At 42.3% G+C, this 19,713-nt stretch overlaps 2 protein-coding genes across 3 annotated transcripts; one reads left to right on the top strand and one right to left on the bottom strand.

The window, feature by feature from the left end:
- Positions 1 to 920: 920 nt before the first annotated feature.
- atrip (ATR interacting protein) lies at positions 921 to 9,405 on the top strand. The gene is made up of 18 exons (XM_015958474.3): positions 921 to 1,073; positions 1,692 to 1,996; positions 2,227 to 2,309; positions 2,526 to 2,696; positions 2,765 to 2,877; positions 4,160 to 4,320; positions 4,411 to 4,509; positions 5,266 to 5,359; positions 5,634 to 5,798; positions 6,162 to 6,429; positions 6,541 to 6,582; positions 6,688 to 6,866; positions 7,895 to 8,031; positions 8,125 to 8,216; positions 8,339 to 8,419; positions 8,500 to 8,572; positions 8,661 to 8,876; positions 9,119 to 9,405. The coding sequence occupies exons 2-18, from the start codon at positions 1,693 to 1,695 to the stop codon at positions 9,190 to 9,192; spliced, it is 2,352 nt and encodes a 783-aa protein (XP_015813960.1). The 5' UTR covers positions 921 to 1,073; position 1,692; the 3' UTR covers positions 9,193 to 9,405.
- Positions 9,406 to 11,727: 2,322 nt separating this feature from the next.
- Positions 11,728 to 16,290, bottom strand: LOC107384947 (tribbles homolog 3). 2 transcript variants are annotated; one of them, XM_015958476.3, is made up of 4 exons: positions 16,064 to 16,290; positions 13,060 to 13,344; positions 12,693 to 12,985; positions 11,728 to 12,439 (listed from the first exon to the last, which is right to left on the bottom strand). In XM_015958476.3, the coding sequence occupies exons 2-4, from the start codon at positions 13,336 to 13,338 to the stop codon at positions 11,953 to 11,955; spliced, it is 1,059 nt and encodes a 352-aa protein (XP_015813962.1). In that variant the 5' UTR covers positions 13,339 to 13,344; positions 16,064 to 16,290; the 3' UTR covers positions 11,728 to 11,952. The 2 variants fall into 2 exon arrangements, with proteins under 2 accessions (XP_015813962.1, XP_070406042.1); XM_070549941.1 differs by lacking the exon at positions 16,064 to 16,290 and having other exon boundaries at positions 13,060 to 13,514.
- Positions 16,291 to 19,713: the final 3,423 nt, after the last annotated feature.

Consider the following 19,713-nt stretch of genomic DNA (forward strand, 5'->3'; position numbering starts at 1 on the left):
AGCTAATAGGGGAATGAAAATGAACACAACTTGAAGCCTCCGATTCCAGTGTCCGATTCGGTAAATGTCTAAAAGGGCAATTACACCCTATTTGTCTCTACTCTGACCATCTTTAATCTGCTCGAGCTCAACAACTGCAACACATACACTCTTCAAACTTGTACTAGATTATTCTAGACTAATGGCAGATTGCATAATACATAGGCTGTGATTTGTAAAACCTTTTTCTGCATTTTTTTTTAGCATCTGGCCCACTCTGGAACTTGGGGTTAGGGTGTTGCAGTTTTTGCACAGGACCAGCTCCAATGTAGTATAGAAGCTGACAAATAAGTACAAGTAAACCTATTGACTTTAAAAACTACTTAAAAAGTATAAATATCAGAAAAGCTACTTGATTACAGTAACGCTAGTAAATGTAATTTGCTTTCCACCTCTTATATTTAGCGAACCCCTGTAAATATGAAAACTTTCATTTTGAAGCATTTTGTGCATGTATGTTTCTTTGTATGTATGCATTTTATGCATTTTGCAGCAGTTCATTTCTAGACTTGGACTTGAAAAAAGAAAACATTTTCATTGTTCGTTTAATTCACATTTCTGGCTTTGTCCTGGTATATTTTACTTATTTGCAGAAAGTTTACGTAAGTCAAGCTCGTTAAATTAAAATAGAAAATCTATTTGTGCAATCGAAATACTTATAAGGTATTGTAGTTTCGCGTTTAGTCTAGTTTGTCCTAATTGAGAGCCTATAGGAAACTCAGGAAATGAGTGGCCAACGATGATTGGTCAGCCTAACAGAACTGCGCTGTGATTGGTTAGAATCCTAGGACCATCGGGGCGCGTTGCTTGACCCTCTTTTTTTCCCCCTGGCTTTAGCTTCGTGTTTCTTGCTGTTCAACGCTATCATCCGTTATATTTATTCCCCAGCGCTGACTTAAATGTTGTTGTCATAAACTGAACAACGCCGTTTTGTGTTACATTCTGCTGTGGCCGAATGAGATGTGTTAGCTTAGCAGACCAACTTCAGGAATCGTGCCAGCTAGCGAGTAACCAACAAGAGCAGCAACATCAAGGTAACTGCTGGGAAACTGAGTGCCCATCTGTTATCGAGAGTTCGGTTCTTGCTTTCTTACGCTAACCCAGGATCTGACATACCTGTAAATAACTGGTTCATGTAGCTGGTTGCGTTAGTTTTAGCTAAATAAACCGTTAACTGCGTTTCCTGTAGCTGAATCAAGTGAATCTAGCTCAATTTGTGTAAAACTAGAATAGAAGTTTTATGGAGTTTTGTTTTTGTGCTAATATTTGACCTACAACGAGGTCTATTCCGGCACGCTTTGGTTCAGTGTTGACATCCTGAAAGCTGTTTTGGTTTAGCATTATTGCCTGAAATCATTTTAATAAGTGAGTTATTAATCTGAGGATGAATTTAATGCCAAGCATTCATTTTCCAACTGTTGGGAAGAGAAAACATTTAGTTTAAAATAAAATTTAAGTCACCACTTTTTGATTATGTATTTAAGGTAGTTCCAGCAGAAAAGTCTAGCTGTAACCCACTGGTAACTTCAATAATTAACATAGATTTTCATATATGAGTAAAACAATCCTGTAGTAATATTTTAAACCATCATATGATAAGGCTTTGTTGAGTTGCTTAACTCATTTTCTCCCTTGCTTCCTGGTTCTCTCAGGATGGACTTCCCTCCAGCTAAACGGCTCCGAGGCCTGAACCAGAATGTTGTGACAGCGGTTCCCAACGATGACACTTTTGGAGATGATGATGAGTTCACCCAGGAGGACTTGGATGAAATCGACATCATTGCCTCACAGGCCACCTCCTCAGCAGGGCTTGCATCTAAATCAGTAACCAACGGGAGCAACTCGTTCCATGGGTCCACCTGTCCAACATCCATGATACAGAGCAGAACCACAACCAATCAGAGCAACGCATTTGTGTTTAACAGAGTTGATGGAACACTTAAAAAGGAGCCTCTTAGTGAGTTCAGAGATAATGTTATCACTTACGTCATCATAGGTTGGCTGGTGGTGGTTAAACATTTATTTTGGCCTGTTAATGTAAATTTAGCTGCAATAATTTTGTTCCTATTTTTATATATTCAGGTATTTTAATATATTCAGGTATTTTAAAAGTGCACACAAATGTGATTTAGTCATTAGTAGTTTTTGTGTTGCAAAGGGGAGCAAATAATTTTCTTGTGGGTTCAGATAACAAGCTTCGTCCGCTTGGGTCAGACAGAGAGGACTCCTACCGACTCCTGGAGACCCAGCATGCAGAGCTGAAGAAGAAGGTGAGACTCGTTGTTTGATCAACATCAGCTTCTCAGGTTTGAATATAGTGCCAGCTGTAATCACAAATATCTTTTTACAGTGTAGTGATTAAAGTTTATCTGTTGCAATAATGTGGACTGTCCCACATTCAGATTTCTTAGGTTTCGAATTAAAACTGTTTTTTGCCATTTTTTAATATTATAGATAAAAGTGTGTTTGTTTGTTTGTTTGTTTAGCTGAAGGAAGTAGAAGAAGAGATTCTGTTGAAGAGTGGAGAGATCCGAGTCCTGAGGGACTCTCTGAAAGCAGCTCAGCAGGAGAAGGAGACTCAGAGACAGAACCAGGTCCTGCTGGAGGCTCAGAGGCAGAAGGAGCAGAATGAAAAGGAGAAGGAGCTGAACAGAAAGGTATGGGTGGAGAGAACACACACACACACACCTGACAATCCTTTACACTGACTGTTTTCTGCTTATAGGTTCAGTCTCTGCAGTCTGAGCTGCAGTTTAAAGAAGCAGAAATCAGTGACATGAAGACTAAACTTCTCTGTTCAGAAAATAACAAAATTCCCTCGCCGATGGCTAGAAACAGGTATTCCCACTTTTCTTAAACAGCATGATCGTGAAATGTGTTTTGTAGCTTAGGCCTGGTTCACATGGTAAGATAATTGTGCCAATTTTTTGCCTGATCTCCCCTACCGACAATCCTAAGGACCTCCTTATGACCATAATGGCTCTAAAAATAATTTCATCAGATATTTCTGACATGTGTGGTGTGTTAAAAGCACTTTGTGCTGCTCGGGAGGACTCTGGAACCACTTCAATCATAAATCGGGTGACATGTTGGATTGCCCTTATTTCGAAGAAAAAAAGCAGGCTGTTGAATGTTACAAGTAGCCAATCAGAAAGTGAGGGGAAGGAAGTGCGCTCTCTTCTTCCGGCTCTTGGAGAGTACAGACGCTTCTTTTCCCCTCTCCCTGACTATCCTCATATTAAACCCTCTTGATGTATTACTGTAGCGCGACTTGTGTTGCGAATGACCACAGTCATCCAATTCCTGCCATGTGTCTATGTATGTATGTCTGATCATGTCTGATGATCCTAGCAAACTAGTAAATCCTGATAAGATGAGTCAAGCAGCTACAGGTTGTATTGATTTGAGAAAAAGTCAGAATTTTGTTTTTAATGTCATTTTTATTAGCCTGGCCTGCCGGACTATTCCTCTGTTTAATTTTACACAGAGATCTACTCTGGTTCCTCACAGGCAGAGCAGCACGTGAGGGGCGGGACTAGCCAGCTCAAAAATAACCAATCAGAATAAGGGAGGGAATGACAACTGTACCACGTGACGCTGTAGTTTAGTTAGCTGTAGTCAAAAATGGCGTCTGGCGACGGCGCAGACATCTTTCTTTAGGAGAAATGCTTTTAGCGCTTCTACTTGTTGTTTTAAAGACGAGTCCAAGTCATTTAGTGAACTCTGCTTCAGACAGCGTCTACATTTTTGACGAAAAACTGAGAGTTGTGGTAGAGGTCGTGTGTTGGTCCAGCCTGTGCAGCACTTAGGGCCGCTCCCATGCTGCATTTTAAATGAGCTATGAATAAAGTATGGTATGGTGGTGTGTGACGTACGCTGCTCAGCGCTGATTGGCTCAGTTGGAATTCTCAGGGGGTGGGGTTATTTGAATAGAAGAGTTCCCAGCCAGCCCCGTGGCTGGCCAGGCTGCATTTTTAATGTAATAACTTCAGTTCTTTATGTTTTTATGGAAATGAGCTGAAAAGTAAAATAAGATAAAACTGCTCTTAAAGTACTTGTCTAGTTTTTTAGCCCAATTCCAAAATCAACTAGTGGACTTGACCCTTTTCTCTCCTTTTAGTCCTAAAGTGCTCAGCACTTCTGCCCAAATGCATCATGGGAGCAGCAGCTCCTCCTCCTCTCCAATAGGAAGTGGTTTCATCACCAAGGAGGCATTTGGGATGAAAATCCCCTCCAGAACTACACCGTTGAAAGCTTGTATGAAAACACATGCAGCTGGTGGTGAGTAACCGGATGGACGTGAAGCGCATGAACATAAAACCAGTCTTGCTGCTGAAACGGGTCTAAACTCTGCATGTGTGTTTGTTGTAGCAGAAAGAAGGGTGTCTAGCAGCAGATGTGATGATGGAAATGAAGTGTCTCAACCGGATCCTTTCCTGTCTGCGAAACCTGCGTGCTTTCAGCATGAAGGTCAGTCACCCAGCACAGCTGGCTGGATGGGCTCCTGACTGTTTTCTGTTATGGTTCTCAGTGAAAACACAGCTGCATGTGCGTGAAGTTACCTTTAAACCTGCAATGGCAAATCTGGGATAAAAGTTAGATTAAAAGGTAAAATTGAACAATGTTCTAACAGTATACAGGGTTCGTACGATCATAAAAACCTGGAAAAGTTATGGAAATTGAAAATGCAATTTCTAGGTCCTTGAAAAGTTCAGGAAAAATAATATCCTCTGTAAAGTTTTGGAAAAGTCATTGAAATATTGTTTGGATAATATTTTGGATGTGTAAAATATTAATATACAATAGCATGCTATGATTAAAATGTACATTGCTACAGAGGTGCAACATGATGCTCTCGCTGCTACTGTCCGACTCCGTGTGCACCGCCACGTTCCATTTCTGTTTACTGAATGCGTGCACCCCCATTGGGCCAAAACGATCACGTGTGAGCCGCGTTACCAATGTATCCTTACTCTCAAAACAAACTAGTCCCAAATTAAAACATTGATCGTAATAAAACGGCTTTACCAAAAGGAGGAGAAGTTTGCTTATGAAAAACATATGAATGTACTTTTGCATTAGTGTGCACAGAATTGCAATTCTAAACTTTCGGCTTCTGCACACCCAGCTTTTTCATCTGGTTTTCAATGAAACCAATATGAATTATTTGTACTGTAGCCACACAAAAAATAAAATCACTTCTTAGTTGATTTATTTTACCTCCAGGTGGGGTCTTGCTGGGGTTGTTGCTGCAGCCATCACTGTCACCCTGCAATCTCAGCCTTTCTCATCTACTTTCTATGAGTCTGACTGATTACAGGTAAACACCACTCACTGTCACAGTGGGCACACACACACACACACACACACACACACACACACACACACACACACACACACACACACACACACACACACACTGACACTACCCATTATCACACAAAATTCTCAGAAACAAAAAGGAAATGCTATTTATTGTGTGTAAGTTCATATTATATATGTTTAACAAAAGGAATTTCATTATTGGAGTAATCAGGACTTTTCATGACTCGTGTGAACAAGCTGGAAAAACTGACATGTTGCTTTGCATCCAGGCAGCTTTCCACTGACCCCCAGCTCCACTTTAATCCACCCGATCAAGCCGATCCTGTGGCAGCCCCCAGAGAAGACCTGAATCTGGTCCAGAGCCTGGCTGCAACTGGTCTCAACATGCTGAGTCAGAGCCAAACAGCAAGTGCTGCCAGCTGCAGAAACAACGGGTAGGTGGACTGACTCTGGACTTTTCAGCTGCTTTGCTCCAGAACCACAAGCAAGGCCGCACCTCTGGCCCACTGGGCCCTCGTGTGGTCAATTTGTGTAACAACAGTGCTCAGTGTTTACTGAATCACCCCAGTAATATAGACTAAGTACAGGAGCAGCTGTTTGTTTTTAAACTGTTTTAAACATTGAGCTGATGATTCCACAGAATTTCCATCTCCATCAGCAGTTTTTAGGACACAAGTCATTAAAGCCTTTGGTGTTATGCACTGGTCACTGTTGGGGGTTCTAAAAATAGACCTAAAGTGCTGATGTTAAAATAACTCTGAATAAAGCAGAATAAAATTAAAGTTTTTTATGTGCAGGTTTTGTTCTGGAGCTGTTCTCCTCCTCCCTCTGTTGGACCTCCACCTGACTCGGCTCTGTTCTACCCTGGACTCGCTCCGATCCTCCTCCCCTGGCAGCAGTAGGACAGACTCTGGAGCTAACATCACACTCCCAGTTAGACAAACAATTTCTTCTTGTCCCGGACTGGGGAGACTGGAGGAGGCTGGTTTCTCAGGTTTCAGTGTGGAGGACACTGGTTTAACTTCACTGAGAGTCCTTTATGTCCTTCTGGCCCACAGCGACGAGGTGATTCTGCAGCACTAACAGTAATGGTTATGATTGTTCCATTCATATGTTGGTTTAAATTTAAAGTGAATTCATCTGAAGACCTTCTGTGTTGTTCGACCTGCTTCTCAGGTGGTGAAGGCGGTGTTGTTAACGAATCAGACGACAGAAAAGGTGCACACATTCACCTATTTTGTGATTTGCCATGAAGCCACATAATTTATACAGATTTTATTTAAATGTGTTAAAACACTGAAAGCTCTTTTTGTTCTGCTGCAGGGCACCCATCCTGCTGCACACAAGGGTTTCTGCTCCCAGAATGCTTTGCTGCAGTCACTGCTGCGTTTGTGTGACACGCAGCTCTGTGGGGGCAACTCGCGGACAGAAGAGCTCGCCCTTAATGCGCTGAAGACACTTTGTGTCCTCATAAGACAAACTCCTTCCACACATTCAGACAGGTACACACTCACCCACTGACCCACAGTAGAGAGGCTAAACTTTAAAGAGTAAGTTCACTGAGAAACCTTTTTTAGTATTATTATTATTGAAAAACGATTGGTCACTCTGAGTTAACATGCAGGCTAATTAATCTTTTACATTAGCCATCGATAGAAAATGGACAAGAAAACACTCGGATTAGAAAAGGCAGTCAGATCTACGTTACGTTGAAAATGAACATTCATTGACTCACAACGGGGAAGGCGGTTGTTGGTTTGGCGTCTAGGAGAGAGCAGAGCACGCCTCGGCTAGTAGAAGCTAACCGTTCGCATTAGCAAGTGCTTCAGGCTTGTGCTATCTGTGGAGATAAAGTATCAACATGGCAAATCAGTCAGCAATAGTCATGTTTCCATTAGCCAATCAGAGGCGAGATGCCTGAATATCAGGAAATAAGACTCCAAATCCTGCTGCCTATAGCTCAACTCTGCTCCGACTCACTTCTGGTTGCTGAAACAGGAACGCCAGAGCTTTTCCTACACAGAGTGACTCACAAGGTATTCATTTATACTAGAGACTAGGGATGTCCCGATGCAACTTCTTCTCTTCCGATACAATACCGATATTGCAGCCTTCAGCATTGACCGATACCGATATCAATCCGATACGATATCAGCACAAATCATACACTTACCTGTTTCATAGTGTGGAACGTATGAAAGGCTTGATCAAGTGATATTACTCAATCGGATAACAAGAGCCAATAACAGTAAGTATGAAAAAAAATACCTTTTTTAAACACATTTTTGGAAAAATATGAACCATAACAGACTGTTTATGTTGGTGATTTTTTATGCCATCCGATATAATGTGATGCAGTGTTTCTGGGCCGATATCGAATTACCTCAGATACCCATATCAGAACGGGACATCCCTACTAGTGACCTATGCTGATGTACGGAAAGGACAAGTGAAGTTTTGTTAAAAGCTTTTGTTGACATTTGTGGAACCACTTCTACTTCCTCGTTTTTGTCTCTTGTTCACGTTTTAGGTTGCAGTGTGTGTTGCAGGTTGTGTGCACATGTTTGTCAGCAGACAGCAGCGTGCGGGTCGTTTCAGAGTGTGTGTCTGTTCTCACGGCCATGTCGGACCACCAGAACCTTGTCGAGCAGCTTTGTTCTCAACACAGTGAGATTTCAGCCTCGTCACAGAGCAGTAACTGAACATCTGTCTCTCTTCTCCTAACTACTGATTTATTGACTGTGCTTCCATTTTTCCCAGATTCGTGTGTTTTCTTAAAATTATTCCAGTTTATTAGAACCCGACTAGACTACCAAGCTACACACATGGGCTTGGTTTGGCTGGACCTGCAGGTAAGGCCTGTGGTGATGAGAAACCAGTATTCATTTATTAAGGCAATGATCACATTTAATAAACTAATTGATCTCATTTATAAATGAGCCTTGCAGGTGATGTTGATATTTTCACACCACAGGTGGTTCGTTTGTTAGGCAGACTGAGTCAGAGGGCAGACCGCTGGTTGAACGTGGAGAACACCTGTCCGTGTTCTACTGAGGTGCGTCTAGTTCTCCTGGTCCTCATGTCTAATAAAACCTGAACCGTCACGTTGCATAAATGGTTCTGTTTCTCTCACAGCTGGTTCAGACAGTTGTCATCCTTTTCCATCATCAGTGGTTGCATCTTCATGGTTCAACAACAGGTTCAGCGGGTAGATTTCCACTCGCCTTGACTTCATTCCAGCTGAACTGATGTTTGACTCTAAGGTCTATTTCTTGCCACTTATGTTGTTTCTTCAGGTGTCTCCCTGCAGCGGTGTTCCTCCTCCAGCTCCCCCTGGTGGCACAGTCCAGCAGCAGCTCTTCTCAGGGAGTGTCTGCTGCTGCTGCACTGGCTGCTGCAGCATCACGCCAGCTTCTCTGACAGCTGCAGGCCTCTGCTGCACATGTATGACCAGATGATCCCGGCTGTGCGAGAAACCCTGAGGAAGATCCCCGATCTGAGTGAGAGCGAAGGTACCAAGGCACAAAACGACTCCAATCCCAGATCTTTTAAGACAAATGTGTCTGGAGATTTTTGGAATAAAAGCATTAATATAAATGAGCTTTTTTTTATGTGCAAGTATAAATAATAAACTAAGTGCTGGTTTGTTTGTCTGCATGAGCATTAGAAAAGTACATGTCAGTAGTTTAAATCCTCAAAATTGATTTTTTTCTTGACTGTTTCTGTTTCTTCTCGACAATTCTTGGACGATCAGAGCTGGCCTTGGAGGAGATCTGCCGCTCTGAGGGAGACGACACCGATGACATGGACATCGACGCCAGCTCATAAATGGCCGCTGCTACGGAGTCTCTACAGAGACTCCTGAGAGGACACGAGGGATGGTTTACGAGATGGGGACAGAACATGGACTGGTTCTGTAACGTGTCTGAAGTGGATTTTGGGAAATGAACAGTCAGAGGTGAAGTCAGACCGGCGTGAAGGAAAAATGAATCATTCTGCCTTTTGACTCAACAGTAAAACCTGAAAGTGAGAAACCTGAAACTTGTTTGCTGTATTTTCATTTTCTTGGGTATCTTATCATCAGTCCTTCAAACTTGCCTTATTCTTAGTTACATCCTGGACGTCTGACGGCGACAGGATTTATTAAGTGTTTTAATAAGATGCTCTGTAAAACTGGACAAAACGGTTATTTAAATGTTTTTTTCAGTTTTAAAGAAACATGAAGAGACTCATGAGGCTGCTAGTAATTATTTTATTGACATAATAAACATTGCAGCTTGTCTTTATGATTTCATCAGAACGATAGATGACAAGTTTCTTACCTCTCGACCGTATCTGAACCATAACCAGATCCATCCACACTAAAAAAAACACTGCCATCCTTCTGCAGAAGTCAACACCGTTTAGATTTTTTTTTTCTGTGTTCTGTACAAAAAAAACAGAATTTCAAATAAAAAACTGGCCAATCAGAGTATTGATCTAATTCTATAACTGGATAGGTTTAAAACATTTAATTTAAAAAAAAGGTGTAAAGTTAACATGTGATGCACAAGGAAGTAACACAAATAACTTTTTAATGCTTGTATTTATTTACTGACCAGTCTGAGGCCTGAATTGCACCGTACAGCAGAGAAGCATTCTGCTCAAAGGCTACAAGTCTGATGTGATTATTTAGATTAAAAAGAGTAAAATAAAAATATCTGATGGGAATCGCAGGATCGTGCTCACACCGGCGTTGCCATTTTTAAATGACTAACTTACGTCTGCTGACCCAAATGTGAGTCACAAAGAGTCCGGTCTAGTTTGTGCAGATTTATAATTTAGGTCTGACAAAAGACGTGATTGTTATGTAAGAAAACGGTTCAGTTCACACACACACGAAAATGTGTCGTGGAAAATTTGAATGACCAAGTCGTCATGATCCTGAGATATCAGACAAATCACAACATTAATCTTAACAAAACAAACTTGTGTTAAACTGAAGTCCGGTACCTTCTCCTGTTTTTCCACTGCTGATGACTTTCTGAGAGGAAAGTGTCGCCCAATTTCAGCCACTCTGAGCTGCTGATTTATGGGCGATTTCTACATTAGATAAAGGGACCTTGAACACTCCAACTTGTGGAAGTTGCTACTGCTAGTGATTCCTGGGAGTCCTCTGGAGCAAAAATGATTTAAAAAACAAAATCAACACACGTTATACAGACACCCTGCTGTCTGGGACAGGGGCTTGTGAGTTTAGACCAATACAAAGGAAGGCACATGAGGTTCAAGTAATCCAGGATTATACAGTTGGTAGAGTTGATCACTTCATGAATAAGAACGTTTGTGAGACTTTTGACAGTGAAATGCAAATTCTTTCACTCTGAATCGTATTGGAGAACAATCGAAATGGTTCTGTTTACATTACCTGGCTAAAAATTAGTTTGGATTGAACCGTGTGTGTGTGCGTGCGTGCCCGTGTGTGTGAGGGCGCGCGCGCTTGGTCTCCATCCCCAGTGAGTCATGGTGGATGGCTGCTTATACTGAGCCAGGATCCTCTGGAGGTTTCTTCCTGTTAAAAGGGAGTTTTCCTCTCCACTGTCGCTAAATGATTGCTTAGTATGAGGATTGCTGTAAAGACTCTTACACTAGTCAGTGACTTGATGCAACCTGCAGGGTTCCTTATATGGGAAACTTTATACTGATTGGTTTAATGAACTGACCTGAATTGGAACGTTAACTATGTGAAGTGCCTTGAGACGACTCTTGTCGTGATTTGGCGTTATATAAATAAACTCGAATTGAACTAAAATACAAAAAAGCATTCCACTGCTCAATCCCACTTTTAAAGGTGCAGTGTGTAAGAATATAGTGAAAAAAATGCCAAAACAGTAATGTGTCAGTCATTTTGGAAGGAAGGTTACACTGAAACTTCATGTCCAGCTGGCTGTGAGGATTGACAGATTTTCTCCTTTCAATACATTCTCTGCTGTTTCCTGGACGCTAAACCAACAACAGCCTTCCTCGTCGTGAGTCAAGATGGGTGAGTCCATGAATATTGAGTGACAGTGTGATGTAGATCTGTCAGGCTTTTCTAATCCTAGAGTTTCACCGTCTGTTTTCTATCAAGCTAATGCAGGAGATAGGTGTAGGAGACTATTTCATGTTCAGCCTGCATGAAACACTCAGAGTGACTCATTAGAATCTGAGAAAATCAATAAAAATGGTTTCCAGTGTTCCACACCTTCCAGAGCCATCCACGCACTAATAAACTCGTCAAAGTATAAAGAAACAATCATCTTCTTTGGTAGCCAGAAAAAACACTTTGTGAAATAATCCAAAGTTAACATTAGAACTGCATTTCCACATGAACACTAAAACTACCCAAGGCATTGTGGGTAAACAGCTTTGTAGCATTAGGACCAACTAAAAGCATGAAGTTGAACCTAGACTTTTCACTGGTCAACACCTTCCACCTTTTCCTTCATCCACGGAAAGTTAATGATGCCACGGCCAATTGTTCGTGTAACTACACTAAAAGTTCACTTTTGGCCAGGCAGTGTATCACTGCAGGTTCTCACACATAAAACGTGTATGTGTGTGTGTGTGTTAGTGTTTTTCAGTCCATGTTGGCACCACTTGGTCAGTGTCCTCCTGTTTATTCTGAATTGCGTTTTGGTTGTGATGCGTTTTGTGCGAGTTGTGACGCTGCACATGGGGATTGGTCAGCCATGGGTGCATCAGCAACTCTATGGCCTTCAGTCTCTCAGCGGGCTCCTTTCTCAGCATGCAGCCAATCAAGCACTTGGCCTGTGGCGACAGCCAGTTGGGCAGACTGAAAACCCCCCGGCGGATTTTGGCGAACAGCGCAGCAGGCTGCGTGTCTTGGAAAGGGTATCGTCCAATCAGCATGGTGTACAGAGACACGCCCAGACTCCAGATGTCTGCCGCACGACCAGAATAACACCTGTTCCCATTGGTCAGCAGCTCGGGGCCGACGTAAGCTGGACAGCCATGTCTGTCCATTAAAGAGTCATCGTCAAGGTCACCGTGCAGAAGCACACTGTCGTTCAGGCCAAGCAGGGCGAGACGAGTCCTGGAGGACAGAAAAAGCGTCAGAACTTTCATTCTGAAACTCATCAATGGTTGTAACTGTTTACAATAAAATACTACAAAGTATTGAATGGATTAACAGGCATTAAATTACATGAAGTACCATCAGTGATGATGTTTTTAATGCATTAACAGTATTTTAAGTATACCAGACGCTCATCAGATCTCAAACAGGTCATTGCAGCACCATCCCATAATGAGTAACGATGGAATAAGGAGCATCTGAGACGTCTCACCTGTACTTGTCCGTGAAGACGAACCGGCGCAGCTTCAGGTCTCTCAGGATGACTCCATGCTGATGGCAGTGGGTCACGGCACCCAGCATTTGAGCGAACAGACGTCCCGCCTCTTCTTCATCCAGGTGCTTTCTGCTGCGTACGTACGCGTGCATGTCACCGTGGTGACCAGGCAGGAAGACATACACGTTGTCTTGCCTGACGACCACATCCTGCAGGCTGCAGATATTCTCATGTTGATCGATGCGGTCGTAGGCTGCCAGTCGTTCCAGGTAACCACGTAGAGGGAGGACCTGTAACCGTGACGACACCGTGAGGACTGACTGTTGAGCAGCACCACTATCTTTGCCTGTATCACTGCTCTTACCTGGCAGGTGTACTGCTGCTGAGTGCCCGTGTGCATGGCCCTGTACGTCTCCTCCTTCTCACAGCTTTCATAAAGGAGGTAGGGCCCGACTCTGGGCGGGGGCTGCTTCGGACTGGGTTTGGGGGCTGGATCAGCGGGGCTGAGGTAAGCCGATAGGCCGGTGGAGGGAGGAGGTGGGTCCAGACGAGCTTGTTTACATTTTGGTAACTGATGGTGTGGCTCAGTCAACAGCCTCTTCAGACACACCTGACCCCTGGTCGTAGCCACGCTCATACTCATCTATGACTGGAGACAAGCGATAAGGTTCATAACTATGCTTCACGGTTTAGCTGTTACTGACACAACAGGAAGGACATGTCCTTGTTGGAGATGTTTTTAGTTTGGGTGCATGTAAAAAGTCTGAAAGGGCCAGATACCACTTGTTAGTAGTTTGTGGTGGTGTGGTGCATAATTTAGTTTCCCTCAGCATGTGCAGCTGACCAGCTGGAGCCTTATTTGGGAAGGCATCCTGCCGACAGACATACTTACAACTATAGAGCACTTAAACCTGCTCTGTCTGAAGGGCGCAAAATAGCCTGATGTCTCACATCATTACTTATGAACGAGTATTTTCAGCTTCATGCAATCAAGGTCTAGAAATCCTTTTCCCAGTCAAAAATATCATTTTAATTATAGATGAACAACTCCAGGGCAGTTTCAGCCAGATGCATCAAAAAGTTACATTTGATATCTGCTTTTGTACAGATATTTGATACAGTCTAACGCTTACTTCTCAATACAGATACAAGTAAAATGGGTTAGCAACCTGCTGCCCTGGATATGGGCACGTATTGCCGTGAAATCTGAAGTCTGCCTTGCCCTTATCCCCTTCTTGAGCAGCTCTTCAGTAACGTTTTTTGTGTGTATTGTGCTGGGTAATATGTTTAATACTTCATGATGATATTTTAACCAAAGTGATTTAGGTGTGACAAGTAGAAATCAAGAGTGATTGACAAAAAAAGATGAAAGACTAATCTCTAGTAATTTAATCTGATTGCAGGCAGGCGGTACTGGTATAAAGTTCTTATGGGTCAAAATGAATCACAACTACTGTGGATGGATGGATAGAAGGATGGATGGATCCATCCATCCATCCATCAAGAATCCTGATAAGATTTCTTACTTTACTCCCAGAAAAAAGTCAGAGTCCCAACTTTAATCTCAAAATTCTGAGATTAACATTAGGACTCTGACTTTTTTTCTGCGAGTAAAGTGAACTTTTTATTCCAGATGCGCTGATGATCTTCTGTGGATATTTCTCAAAAATAAATGGTCTCTTCTGAAATGGTTCTGTAACATTTCAGGCTTCAAATCGGTTTTATTAAGGTGGATTGTGAGGAAAACTTCTTTGTGGACCCTAGAAGTTCCAGACCCCTGGTCTAAAAGGCTGCACCGCAGCGCCCTCTTCAGGTGAAAGCACCAGTCCGCTTCCTCCTTCCACTAAACCCTCTTCAGTAACATTTTTACATTAGCTAAAACATGTATTAGTATCAAATCAGACTGTGTTCTGCATCCCTGCTGCTTACATGTTACACGGTGGGTGTCTATAGGCGTCCTGATGCAACTTCCTGTAAGCTGACAGGCGCTACAGCTTTCAGATCATTGCATCAGAGCAAAACAGTTTATAGTTTAAAAAGCCTAAAATACAGTCAACACACACACACACACAGTGTGAGTGAGTTTCTCATGACTTGTGGTCACCTTGGTGACACTCCTGCTGTTGGGAAACATTGCTTTCACTCCTGCTGAAACAACCTGAGTCACTGCATCACTGTGGCAACCACACACACACACACACACACACACACACACACACACACACACACACACACGCACGCACGCACGCACGCACGCACACACACACACACACACACACACACACACACACACACACACACACACACACACACACACACACACACACACACACACACACACACACACACACACACACACACAGCAAATCTGACTTATTTCAGACATTTGATTGTGAAAGTGCTGGGGAACTCCTTACAGCTCAGACTGACTAATAAAAGAAGACTGGAACTAAACATGATGAAACTTCGTTAATCAGACTTTGTGAAGAAAAACGTGCCTCGTGTTCATGGAGTTTCAAAACTAAATCTGCCTCCAGCACAAAAGTAAGAAACTAAAACCTGCAGAGAAACACAGCAACAGTTTTTTATCTCCCAGTTTAACGTTTTCAAACATGGATGGACTCACATGTCTCACATCCTTAGGATTTATAAAAGTCTGTGTTTGCAACACAAACATTTATGATGCAACTAAAAAGTATATTCACAAAGATATTTTGCTCATTTCACTTATAACAAATGTTTTCCATTCAGATGAACTTGTTGCATCATTTAGTGGGATTTAGGAAGTTGTTTCTTTACATCTGGAAAAAGTCCAAGTCCAAGTGTTCTATCCAATCATGGGGAATGGAGAATATTCCTAAAATTTAACAATAAAGCTGAATAATACTGAAGATAAGAGTTGGAAGAAAAAATTGTGATCGAATGTTCCTGAAGAGACATTTATCCCACTGATGCGCTCACTCCCACCTGTTCGGATTTAAGTTTTACTTCTTAAAAATAAATTTCCTAGAGGCTTCAATCAAAAATAAATGAAAAACGAACATTGAGGACGATAAAACATGTTTTTCTGGCATGCATTAGTGCATTTTCTTATCATTCATTCATGTGGAAACTTGATTCAGTTTGTGGACTTGATTAGAAATGACAGGACTCACTGTTGTCATGTTAAAATAAACATCACAACTTTCTAAGTTTATGCTGCAGATTTCTGGTTTTCCAGCCCTCTGACTGAAACCGGATGCTGAGCTGGATTAAAACAGTTAAGAATAAATTTAGATTTTTCTAGAGCAGATTAAACATGATGAGGAGTTAATTGGATTTTTAAAAAGAGGAGCTCTAGATAGGGCTCTCGTTTCACTTTTCCTTACCTTGTGTGACTGCAGGTGAACAGGAAACCAGTAGAAACCCAGTAAAGTCCCTGTACAGCTGGGTCACCTGTTAGTCTTTTTGTGTTGCTGTAGGGTCAGATAGTTAAAAACCACTAATCCTCTCCCCAAGCTGAACTGGGACCAGTCAGTGGGCTACTGGGAGAACAGTGACGTATTGGTTTCTTCACAGTTGCGCAACCTGTCCGTCAGCTGGTAGGTAATTAAAAATAATATAGCGTTTCTTGTTGTCTCAATAAAAGTTTCACACAAAATAAGTCCACAGGAAAAAAAAACTCAAAAGAAAACTAAACTTGTTTGTTTGCTGATCCTTTGTCGTTATTTCCGAAACTGAAGCGGCTCGTGTCGTCCGTTTGAGCTGGAAACTAACACCATCGGTCCGGTTCCGGTCCGGTTCGGGTCCGTCCTGTATGGTCACCGCTGACCCAGTTGCGCGTCTCCAGAACTTTCAACCGGACTGACGCTGGGTCTGTTCGGTTTCGTTGTTTCCACTCGCGCTGTGACGTCACCGGAGAAGGCGGAGCTTCGATGTTGCAATCCGGAGCTGCGCCTTCGTCAGACACGGGACATACCTCACCACCTCATACACACCTCCGCTGAGACTCATCAGGATCCTTAAACTACCTCTCATCACAAATCCTTCAGAAATAAAAACAACTATTGTGCATTTGAGTAAATAAACAAACAAATAACTCAACAAATGCAAACTGTGGCTAGTGCAAACACCTGCTGACGTTGGCTGTGAATGGGGAGAAAATAATAGTACAAATAAGACTGAAAAATCTAATGACGTTTCAATTAAACATGGAGGGGTTTTTACTAAAAGGTTGGAAAACACATTTATAACATGTGATAGCAACATTATTGGTGTTGTCTTTGTTCTATATAAATATTGACTAAAATACTGCCAGCTTTGAGTGAAAAAAGGCAAAGAATAAAAAAAAATTATATCTCTGATTTGTCAGTGACGTTTAGGGGGACATCAGCAACACTTTGGGTGTGTTGTACTTCATTGTTACATCTGCTGAATTTAGGGGTTCCTTCTTATAAGTTTAACATTTAAATACTCACAAACCCTTGGGTAGAAATAAAACCACGTAAGAAAAATTCATCCCTGCTGTTGTCCCACTTTGGTTGCTGGTTAATGAATTGGGGAAGAGTCAGAAGAAAAGTGACCAGAAGAAGACTTCTTTGGTTTCACGTGACAGAAGAGCTGCGTCAGCTTCTGCTTTACCTGTAGATTTGTTTAGATATAAATCACTTTTATCTATGAAGATGTCAACATTTACTTTTCATTTGGGGGATTCGTTTCAAATCAGTAATGGATTACTCATCATTTTCTTTCTGTTTCAATTAACTCATTCAAACAGAGTGTTGACCTGAATCCACCAGCTGACATCAGACCTTAATCTGAGTTTAGTCTGCAGTCGAAGGCTGAGCCATCACGCTGCTGTTCACCTCATTAGTTCACCTCCGTTTGTCTCACAGTCAAACACAAACAACGCATCTGTTTAATGCCACACGACCTTTACATGGCTTTTCAAATATAAACACATCGATTTATACAACTCTGTCGACCAAAGAGCTGAAAAAAGACAAGTATAGATAAAACAATAATAGCATGCCAAAAATAAAATACATTACAGCCTAAAGAAGAAATATGCGTACAACAATAAAGTAGAGCTAAACGCCAGTAAGTAAACGTGTGTCCTAAGAAGAGTTTTAAAAGCCACAAGCGAGGAGGCCTGGCTAATAGCAGGCAGCTGATACCACAGCCATAAGGTGCGGCCACAGCAAAAGCCCAAACCCCTCTCAGCTTCAATTCCATCCTTGGAACGACCAGCTGCTGCTGGTCAGTCGACCGTATACATCCTGGTTCCAAAAGGTACGATGGTGCAAACCCAGGACAAGGATTTTTAAATCTATTCTAAAAATTCCGTGGAGCTTCTGTGCATTTGACCTTTAAACCCTCAATAATCCTCATTTTACAGGAAAAAAAGGATTTTCCCTTATGATTCCTGCACTGAGCTACCTCTGAAGTATTGCATTAGCCAGCTAACCCTGAAAACACCTTTTCAGTCTCCTGAGGAGGATGATGTTGTGTCTTATCTTCGTTGTTCTTGAAGGCTCACGGTCATCCAGGACACATTCATTCTAGAAAAAAGTTCAACTGGACATTTTTTCCTTGTAGTGGTTTCACTTTTTCCACTGAGTTATTAATCTTTTCCGAATGTGAAGGTGGAAGTGTGATTATTTGTGGTTTTGTTTTCCTTCGACGCAAACATTTCCTGACAGGAAACCGTGGGGAACTTTGTTCCAAACAAAAGTCAGCTGTAAGCTCAGGTAGCCTTTTTCGTACAGAACATTCTCTGCTCGAATCCTTTAACTCACAGAAGTTTCTGTCTAGACTTTGTCTCTTCCTGTCTTTGTACTTCTGGGGTTGCACCTCTTTCGGATTGTTAGCTGTAAACTAGCGTCAGTAATGACGCCAGCCACCTTTTAAACAGCCATTCAGCTTAAATGTTGTCATCCCTGCAGAACCTGAAATCTGGATGTCTGTAAACAAAGACGTTCTGTCTCTGGCAACTCGAGTACTTTGAAGGGCACGGTGAATTGTAACTTCTTTCTTTTTCTCACGAGCGCTGATACCCCACTGTTCAACTTAAAAGAAATGCATATGTTGTAAGGTGATGCAATTTAGAATTGTGTGACATTAAAGTGATATTGCACAGGGGTGTACTCATTTCTGGTGCTGATGGTGGCTCCACACAGACCGAGCTGCGTATCATCTGACAATTTGTTCCTCCACCGAGACAAAGCTGAGGTACAAACATGATATTGTTGTTTGTTTCAGAAAGAGATACCAAAGCTACCAAGACGGATTTCACAAACACGGAGCATGCAGGAACACATTCCGCTTTTTAAATGAGTATTTTAAGAATATTTATTAGCATATTGGTTTGCTAATTGCCATTTCCTCTGCAGCTGGTCTGAGCGGCACAAACACCAGCAGGTCTATGCGTGCACATATGGTCATGTCGGAGAACTCATCCTTTAATCTCTGCAGGAGTCACAGACAGACATCTGCTGTTTCACAGGTAACACGGTCACACCTTCATTATGCAGATTTCCTGTGTGAGCTGTGACCTCTGACCTCCGTGCTGGGGTGTGTGTGTGTGCGTGTGTGTGTGCGTGCGTGCGTGCGTGTGTGTGCATGTGTGTGTGTGTGAGAGTGTGAAACTCACTCTGCTGATGTAAAGTAACAAGCACTGACCTGGTTACACACACACACACTGTTGCAGCAGGTTATTTCCATGTGGTTAGCGTGTTTTTACGCCACATGATGAAATATTGAAGAAATAGGAACACAGTGCATGCATGTGTGCTTGTTAAACTTTACTGTCTCTTTCATAACTGATGTGATGAAATCAGAGGCCAAGTGTCTGCCTCAACTACGGCCCGCCACGGGAATACATGCTCATTGGAAGCAACAAGCACACACACATTCGTTCACACTTTTCTTGCACGTACTGTCCTCGTTCTGAGGATTATCACCCGTCTCCCACCTGTGCAGTTTTCCTCTCCACCTGAGTCTGCAGTCTGTCATCCTGTCTGAGTGTTTCAGCTCTAAT

This window comes from Nothobranchius furzeri, chromosome 3 (genome assembly GCF_043380555.1).
Source record: "Nothobranchius furzeri strain GRZ-AD chromosome 3, NfurGRZ-RIMD1, whole genome shotgun sequence".
NCBI lineage: Eukaryota > Metazoa > Chordata > Actinopteri > Cyprinodontiformes > Nothobranchiidae > Nothobranchius > Nothobranchius furzeri.